General features: G+C 38.9%; 1 protein-coding gene across 1 annotated transcript; it reads left to right on the forward strand.

Annotated features, from left to right (window-relative positions):
* The first annotated feature begins 1,003 nt into the window (after positions 1 to 1,003).
* Positions 1,004 to 9,398, forward strand: LOC105048584 (F-box/kelch-repeat protein SKIP6). Its single transcript, XM_010927929.4, has 2 exons — positions 1,004 to 2,488; positions 9,072 to 9,398. The coding sequence occupies exon 1, from the start codon at positions 1,397 to 1,399 to the stop codon at positions 2,465 to 2,467; it is 1,071 nt and encodes a 356-aa protein (XP_010926231.1). The 5' UTR covers positions 1,004 to 1,396; the 3' UTR covers positions 2,468 to 2,488; positions 9,072 to 9,398.
* Positions 9,399 to 9,668: the final 270 nt, after the last annotated feature.

Below are 9,668 nucleotides of genomic sequence, written 5' to 3' on the forward strand. Positions count from 1 at the left end.
GCTGTTTAACCTATTTAACCAATTTCTGACCCATTTAATCTGTTCTGTTTAATCAGTTTAACCCATTTAAGATCCGTTTAACCTGTTTAAAATATGTTTAACCTGTTTCTGATCCATTTAACCCGATTTGTTTAACTTATTTAATTCGTTTAACCTATTTAACCCATTTAACCTAATTTGACATATCTAATAAATGGATTAAATTGATCAAATCGGATTACTTGTTTAATAAATAGGTTGGATTCAGGTTTGAATTTTTGACCCATTTAATATACAGGTCAGATTTGGATTGATAATTTTTTGACTCGACCCACATTGACCTGACCCATTTATGACCCAACCCGACCCTATTGCCACTCCTACCTAAGATGAAGCATGGAGTCTAAGGCTACTACCTTTATTAGTATAGGATAGCTTACATTACGTATCATATTTGGCTTACCCATAATATAGGGGTCTTTGAGGCCAGCTGGCAGCTAGCAAGATTGATTTTTGAGAGAGCCATTACCCAAGCCATAAAGATTATGGAGGATTTGCCGTCTGACTTGACCTTAGGGACTCGGGACAATCGGGACTCCCTTCTTCCTCATCGAGCATGGAGGAGGGTCTTCTTCTTGTAGGAGCTCCGACCTTCCTGAAAGTCAACTTTGATGGTAGTGCCATTGATGGGAGAGGTGTTATTGGTTTAGTGATCCGAAGTCCGGATTTTTAATTTATTATGGCCGGAGGTGTCCGACTGGTGGAGACCACAGTGCCCACTGTAGAGCTGAGCGCAGCCTAGGAAGGTATTCTTTATGCGAGAATGGTCCTTGGGGTCAACCAACTAGTAGTAGATAGAGACTTGAGGACTGTGGTGACTTGGCTTCAGGGACTCAAGATCATTTGGTGATTTTTCATCCCCTGGTATGTGATATCTAGAGTTTGCTTGGTGGATGATACTCTCATGTGATTCGTCATATTTATTATGAGGCAAATTGTATAATGGATTAGATGGCCCCATTTGTTGCTCACCACTCCCATGGGATTTGGAGTGATGTTTTTCTTTTGCTTTTATCTTTCAAAGATATCTTTATTTCTAATCTTTTAGATTGTATTCATAAAGAATTATTCATCTTACCCAAAAAAAAAAAAAAAAAATTATACAAATCGACCAACACTGCCAATGCTCTGCAATATGATGCAATCTCATTGATATTTGCCTTTGGCGATGCCTTTGCGGTTTCAATTTGAGGAAACATCTCTTTCATCTTCTTTTCTTTCTTTTCTTTTTAACATTTTTTTTTTTTTCCCAAACCTTCCGAACCTTTCCCTCAGAATTTATTCATGGGTCTAAAATCTGGTCTTCTCACTCTCTCTTCTCCTCCTTGCTCCACTCCTCTCCGCTGGTAAGTTAACGATGGCCGATTTCGCCGATGGGTCCCCGGTCGGCCCCCTCATCCCCCAGCTCCCGGACGACCTCTCGGTCCGGTGCATCGCCCGGGTGCCCCGATCCTCTCACTCGGCCCTGGCCCTTGTGTCGCGATCCTGGCGCTCCCTCCTCCGCTCCCCGCTCTTCGTTGCCCTCCGATCCGACCTTGGCATCGCCCAACCCTTCCTCTGCCTCAACGTCCGCACACCGACGGCCCAGTCCTGCTGGTACCTCCTCGACCCCGCAGACCGCCAGAACCCCATCCTCCTACCCGCCCCGCGGCTCCCAGCCGTCGGCTCCGCCTGTGCTGCTCTCGGCCCCACCATCTTCGTCCTTGGTGGCTCCCTCCACGGCGTCCCCTCCACTGCCGTCCAGCTCTTCGACGCCCGCCTCCGCCGCTGGTCCCTCGGCCCCCGCATGTCCGCCGCCCGGGAGTTCGCCGCCGCGGGCGCCCTCGGAGGCCGGATCTACGTCATCGGCGGTTGCCTCCCGCCGGCCGATGCCTGGGCCGAGGCCCTCGACCCCGCCTCCGCCGCTTGGTCCATTGTTCCCAGCCCGCCCCACCTCCGAGAGAAGTGGATGCATGGCAGCGCCGTCCTTTCCGGGAGGGTCCTTGCGGTGGCAGACCGAGGCGGGGTGGTGTACGATCCGGCGGCGGAACTGCCGTGGGGCTCTGTTCCGGCGGCGCTCGACCTCGGGTGGAGGGGGAGGGCGGCGGTCGTGGGAGGGATTCTGTACTCATACGATTACCTAGGGAAGATAAGAGGCTACGATCTGGGGGCCGATGAATGGAAGCAGGTGGAGGGGGTGGAGAGGGAGTTGCCCAAATTCTTGTGCGGCGCCACTCTGGCGAACTTGGGGGGATTGCTCTGCCTTGTATGGGAAGGGAAGAGGAGATGGAGGAGTGGTAGCAAGGAAATGGAGATTGAGTGGGCGGGAATCAAGGTCTCGAAGACTGACGGTGGAGGGCTGCGAGGTTCAATTGTGTGGTCGGAATCTGTCAGTCTGGCAGTCCCAAAGGGGTCCTCTGTTGCTCACTGCGTGGCAGTGGAGTTATGACCCTCAAAAAATTGAATTCTGGTATGTGATTGCGATGCATTTCACTTCCCAAATATTGCATGTACTATAGATTTCATATTTTAATTGTTCACGTTAGATTATACTATATCCAACTTGGATCGGATTGTGTGCTTCATGGCCGATACATAGTTGTCTGCAATGTTCAATCTTATTGAGGGTTATTGATCAAGGTTGATAAGATGAAAAGTTGTATAGGACATATTGCAGTCAAGAGCTCATGGTTCGGAATGTGAAGTATTGTCTGCTTTGTTCTACGGCCAATAATCCGGGGGCTATACGGGTCATTTTGGGTCTCACAATTTTGTCTCTTAAAAGGTGCCTCACGTGAGAAGGATAGTCCCTTCTTATATAAGTTAGATTTTTCTTTGACTCTAACCAATGTGGGACTAATGATGCCTTTCCTTCTGCACCACAACATAACCCCCAGTAAAGGGAGAATCTATGTACTCCAGAGATCGTATCTGTGTGCTCTCATAGAATGATGTTTAAGCAGAGGGAGTTCCACAGTCTACGGAGGGTGATGCCTTTCCTCTAACGCCAATATTATAGTTAAGGGCTCATGGTTTGACACGTGAGGTATTATCCGCTTTGACCTACGATCAATAGTCCGGAGACTATATGGGCCGTTTTTGGGCCTCATGGTTTTGCTCTTTAAAAGGCACCTTATGTGGGAAGAATAGTCCCTTCCTATATAAGCTAGATTCTTCTTTGACTTCAACCAATATGAGACTAATGATGCCCTTTCTTTTATACCACAACAGGACATATGTTATGTGGCTTGATGAAGGCAATTTAAGTTTAGGCTAGTTTATTATTTTACTATCATTATAAAAATTCTAGATGAGACTAGGGTGTTAGTGTGGGTTGCAATAATCATTGTTGCATGATACCTCTGTTTGAAAAGGAAAACAAATTTGCATTTGGGTAGGTGATTGTCTACTTGAACAGCAATAGACAGTGTTGTTGATAAATTAGAGCTCAATAGGACTTGATAGTTGAAAGACTCACCATTAGATGGGTAGTAAGTGCGAGTGGCATAACATGTGCAATTTCATGATGGTGTGCATGGTATTTATGGAGGCACTGATTAGAAGGATTGTTTTGTAAATTAGACCCTGACTCATAACCATATGAACAATTGCTTACTAGCTACACCCTCAACATTTCTGTACTAGGAATATATAAATTGATATAAGAATTAGAAGAATATGATGATGATGAGGTTGAACAAAACAAGTAGATGAAACATAATAAGGCAATAAGCTGTCAAGGGAAGGTTATAACAGAATTGAACGATCATGAAACTGCAAACTAAAAAAAGAACATGATTACATTGAGGTTTTGATTAGCCTGTCTTTTTCATCTCGTTAAGCTTTCTTCAGTCATTAAGTTATTACTTCCATTGATTAGTTCGTTGAATTGAGGTTTTGATTACCATCTTTTTCATCTTGTTAAGCTTTCTTTAGTCATTAAATTATTAATTCCATTGATCAGTTCTCTGAAAACCTAAAAGATACCTGTGTTCTAAACACAGTGTTTTCGCCTTACTCTGCCCTTGTTATGTACATTGTCATTTGCTTTTCAAGTATCTTGTAAAGTTTGACCAATTTAGAAATCCTGAAACTGAAAGCATGAAAAGAATGTCGAAAAGCTGGATAAACATGAAAAGACATCTATAATGTTGAACTTAATTACCATTGACATCAAGTGATTTTAATCAGTCTCTCCTAGTAATCTCTTTAGAGTTTAGACTTCTTTAAATCACTGTCATCAATACAATTATTCATTTGCTGGGTCACCTAAATGGTATTAGCGTCTTTGTTCTACTCATAAGAGTGCCTTGAAGGGAACTTCTTGCTTTGCTGTTTCTTGAAAACATGGACCAAGTTTTTTAGAATTGCAACACAATCCATGTGGAGAAAAGGAAAAACTTGATTCTCAATATGTTCGTCTAGAAATGGTTGGATCTCAGCTAAATCTTTGTAGCATGAATCTTCTACTTGAGGTACCAAACCCATTACAGTGTCTGTTTGGAAACTCATCCTGATACCAATTTCCTTGTTTAATAACAATTTTAGTAGACCTGCTTTCCTTTGCGCACATGAAAATGTGCTTCTGCACTCAAACCCATTTCTGCTAACTAAGAGTCGAATTATTTTCTGGGGATAGCTGGAAATTCTTTGCATGCTCTTGCAGCTTCTGATTCTTGGTTTAAGTTGGATGTCCATTTGATTGAGGGTTGCACTACGAGTGTCAAAAAGAAAACTCTCTTTGATAGCTTTAATACATTTAGCCATATATGGATTTTCAATTTGTTTTTCTCTACTTCCTCTAGTTATATCAAGCAATAAACCTATGTCATCTGGGTAAGCCACCAAGAAGAAATTTGGAATTCCCTTTAGGATGTAAAGGATGACCGATTATTAGGGCTACTGCTTTCAGTGAATGTTCTCCCATATAGTCAGTTCTAATATGTTTGCTTACTAGCAAGCCCAAATGGGTTCTTTGCTGCCAGATCTATATAAAACACTAATTTTGCTGACCTATTAAGCCGAAAAGTAGTTTCCCCTTTATCTTCAACAATTGTGGAATGAGTAGAGGTGTTTGGTAGTACTAGATCTCCATGGTAGCTTTCAAAATATTCTTACTTTGTCTCACCCTCACCTTGATCATAATCATTTCTACTGCAGAAGCAATGCTCTTCATATAGTCCCTCATCTTTTTCTCCAAATGAGCAACTATGGGCTGGGCCATGCTCTCGTAGCTTTCTTAATGGTTTCAATGTGAGACTCCATGCCTAGGATATGTTTCTTTAGTTGCATATATATGATGTAGCCTCGATTAGAAAGACTTGGGTTTCTTTGGTAAAAATCATGCTGTGATGATGGAGTTTCTAAGCTTAGGGGGTATTTGGTATGGGGTGATCTATCCAAGATCAAAGAAAATGTAGGTAGAGGTGATGAGATCACCGTATTTATTTGCACCATGATGATCCTATGTGATAGTGATTTCAAATCACCTCCACTCCTCAACTCACCTCCCAACCTAATGATGAGATATCCATCCTTGAGGTCTGGAATCTAAGATCACCTCCAGGCAGTGATCTTGGGCTAAAATATATAGACAAAAATATTTCTCAGTCTAATAAAAAAAAAGGTACATCAATATACTATTAATATATTATATTAATATTATATATGATATTATATATTATATTTATGATATATAGTATATTATAATATATTATTAATCATATTATTGTCATATTATGACTCAATGATAATTTTAAATTAAAATAAAAATATCTTATTGTATTTTATATTTATATAATCAAAAATATTTAATATATTACTTCTATTTGCCTTATTTTTCTAATCAATATAAATATCATATTAATAAATAATATATTATAAGTGTAAATAAAAATATTAATTCTATAATAATAATTAATATATTTTATAGGATTAATAATTTATAGTACTAGTAAATATTTTTTTATAAAATCTATTAATTATTAATATATTAATAAATATAATAATATTCTATTTATAATATACTATATATGATTAATAAATATATTATGGGTAGTTTTGGTATTATATAATCAATGATCTTGGATTTCCATAGAATATCAAACAGGTTACTTGTGGATATCTGAGGATCTTTAATCACTGGATCATGACCTACCAAATGCAATGATCTTAGATCACTAGTGATTAGATCACCATAGGATTTAGATCACTAGTGATCTTAGATCATCGTGGTGATCCCATTTGGGTCACCAAACACTACCTTAATGTCTATTGTGATGGAGTCTCTAGTATTTTATGGGATTTTAGATTACTATGAAGATGAAATAATGATTGTGAAGTTGGTTTGGCCCTTGCTTAAGAGTAACTTAACTTCCACAAGGCTTCGTACGATGTAGGTAATTGAAGTAAAACTAATCTCTTTTCCATATTCAAGGGGAAAGGCCCAAAGTCCTGCATGCAGCATGTCATATTCTGAAGCCTTTCCCATTTAATATCATTTTTCCCTCCTGTTTTTCTGTTTTTACTCAAGTGGCAGCATGGATTCCAAGTGGTTTGGTGGTTTCCCGCTTAAAATGAGAAGACCCGAATCCTGTAAAACTAGACTTAAAGCTTTCAGCACTCGCATTCTTGGAATGCTACCTCAGTCCTTTACCTACACTCTTAATCAATCAAGATCTTAAACATAAACCCATGCATAGCCCACAAGGGCACATCGCTAGGAAATGGAAGAAAATAGTTAAAATATTGCTTACCGTAATTGTTACTAGTTTCCCAAAGTGTCAATCTTTGTCATAGGAACCTGTTAATTGAAACTCTCCATCATATTTTCTACATTTTATTGTTTCCTATTCTTCTCTCCTTTCTCCATTTTTTTCTCTCTTGTCTACCTCTTATTTTCTTCATTTTCACTTATTTCTCCGTCATCTATATTTTCTTCCTTCTCTCCTTTCTTTCCTCTAATCTTACTTCGTAGTAATACATTCCTATCCCTTTACTTGAAACTGTTGTTCTCCTTTGTCCTCCTAAAATTGGCTGAAGGTCCATTCAAACTTTCTTCAATTAAGTGGGAAAGGACATGTTTTGGTCCAAATATTTTAACTTTTTGGCCTTTACTTAATTGAACTCAGATGTTGAAACAGATAGGCACATTTTTTTACTTGTATGTGATGAAACCAATTTAGTTTCATCCAAAATACATGATTCTGGACCAATCCACTTATGGATGTCATTCATGGATATCCATAATCAGAAATCATCTTTATATTGTTAGATGGTACACTTACTGCATCTATACCTTTTTTTGTCTACTACATGATATCTATGTATCATATTGATATCATACTTCTAGTTTTGATGTACAAAAGAAGTACATTTTCCTCTGAAATACCTGTTGGCTAAAATTGTACCAAGTTAAACTAGGTGTCAGAACTATGCTGGTCTAAGGCTGAGCAAAACATGGAACCAAAATTTTCAGCCTATGCTTTTATAAGGAAATAAAGGAAAGAAAGAGAAGAAGAGCTAGTAGTCGTAAAAGCATTATCATTTATTAATGGGAAGACTTTATATTCTATGTGATAGTCAAAGCTTAGATCATAACTTTGTTCACCAAGGATCCAAACCCCACTCTTCTGTGCCATGCAAGAAGACTGTCTCTACTTGTGTCCAGCAGCCAGAGGTGAATTGATGAGCCATAAGACCCGCATGTATAAAGTTTGTAAAATGGTAGCCCAGAACTCAAATCTATGATTAGGAGGGTTTCTTAGTTAACTTACTAACTGATCTTTGTTTTAATGTGATACTCTCATGTAGGGTTTCAGAAGTCACTGAAGTTCTATGTCATAGTCCTAAATGCTTTGCCTCCCCATTGTAATCTTCTGTCATATAAAAATTCCTAGCTTCTAAGCATGCATTATTTATTTTCCTTGTCTAATTCTATAGAATTTTAGTAATTTCTCCTTGTATTTCTTCTGTTTAATGTGAAAATAGTCCACTTTTGCCTACATCCCTTGTTGATAGAATCACCAGACTCGCATTCTTTGAAGTTAATCCGCTACTGGGAATAATAGTAATTGGGGCTATCATCTTGCAAGGAGAGAAAGAAGCAGGTGTGTTGCTAAAATTCACCTTGGACCTGTTTGTGTAACTTATCCCCAATAGAGAAGTCAAATGTAGGTGTAAGACACTGCTGGCTACAAATTATGTGTTACCTTATTCCCTTGTCTAAGTAGGGGGCATGGTTTAGCTCTGCTGCACATCTAAAACATGCAACAATGTGTTCTGACTAGGGTGAACTGAGAAGCAAGGCAGACTTTGATTCATGTTGGTGCATGATGTAGTGTAGGTCATTCCATGCTCAGCTGCTCGCTCATTGATTGCAAATATGGAAGTGCCAAGCATGCCATGCATTGCAATATGTCCCAGTGAAAATACTTTGTTTCACTTCACATAGGACCAAACCATGCACTTCGGTAGTTTTCTCCTGGAAAGGCACTACTATAAATTTTACAAAATCAATGTGACACATCATGCCTATGACAAGCAAGTTGCGTCATGGGATCAATATTTATTCTTAATCTGGACACATTATATAATTTTCAAACAGTCTGTGCATGTCAGAAATTGTGTACAGTAGAATCTGTCACCAACAAATTCAGTCTTGCCCAATCCTTACCAGGGTAAGAAAGAACCTAAAGCAAGTTGATTTATACGTGGCCTTTATGTTCATTTGAATTGACAGCGAAAGATTTTCTGACAGGTTATGCTTTAAAAAAACTGTGATGACAATATCACTAATCAACAGTTAGTGGCAGCAGTCCTGTTTCTTTTTTCTTTTTCTTTTTTTTCCCCTTTTTTGGTTTTCTTTTTTTTTTTTGAAATAAAAAAACGAGATCAGTTGCTGCATTTCAAGGTTTATGTCATTTGCTGTGTCCTATGACTCCTATCCCACCTCTATGATATGTTGGCTCAATGACAGTGCTATATTCCGCACAAAATTTTACTTCTAGGAGCAGGGGTTTGACTAATTTATATTGAATAAATAAATTTTGCAGGGTCATGTGTAATTCTGTTACAGGAGGCAGCCAGCAGAGGTTAATATCCAGGATACACCCTTATGGTTCTGCTAGCGAGACCATGAAGTGATAGGGGATGAATTGGATGATGCAAAAAGATTGAAATTGATAGATCAAACCATGGAATTTCGTTATCATGTGAACAAACCTGGTGGAGGTAAAATTCTCAAGTATTTCCAGTGCTTGCTTTTTTTTTTTTTGTGTAAAATTAAAAAAATTATGAAAGTGTACTGTGAATATTAGACCCATCAATTATCGACATAAGCTGTGAATAAATGGTTTCTTCATGGGTGCAGTTTGTCTCTAGCTTGTTGCTTTCCATTTCCCTAACACCTCGTAGTAGAAATTTCTTTTGGCGTCTCCTCAGGAGTTGACAGTTTATACATAGTGGCTCAAACCATGTTGGGAAGTGTGGGTCTGAAAATATTAAGCTGCACTGATAAAATAATTATTCTGTTCAAACATGAGCACAATCTTGTTATTGGTGATTACTTCTGTTTAGGCAGTCAGAATTCATTTAAAAGAAAGATGATAATATTAAGCATGAAAGAACAATTGCTATAAGGCTTGTTAGAT

Source organism: Elaeis guineensis, chromosome 7 (genome assembly GCF_000442705.2).
Source record: "Elaeis guineensis isolate ETL-2024a chromosome 7, EG11, whole genome shotgun sequence".
NCBI lineage: Eukaryota > Viridiplantae > Streptophyta > Magnoliopsida > Arecales > Arecaceae > Elaeis > Elaeis guineensis.

Bases quoted from the DNA above. Each gene is read 5' to 3' on its own strand.
- LOC105048584 (XM_010927929.4), top strand. From the start codon at position 1,397: ATGGCCGATTTCGCCGATGGGTCCCCGGTCGGCCCCCTCATCCCCCAG.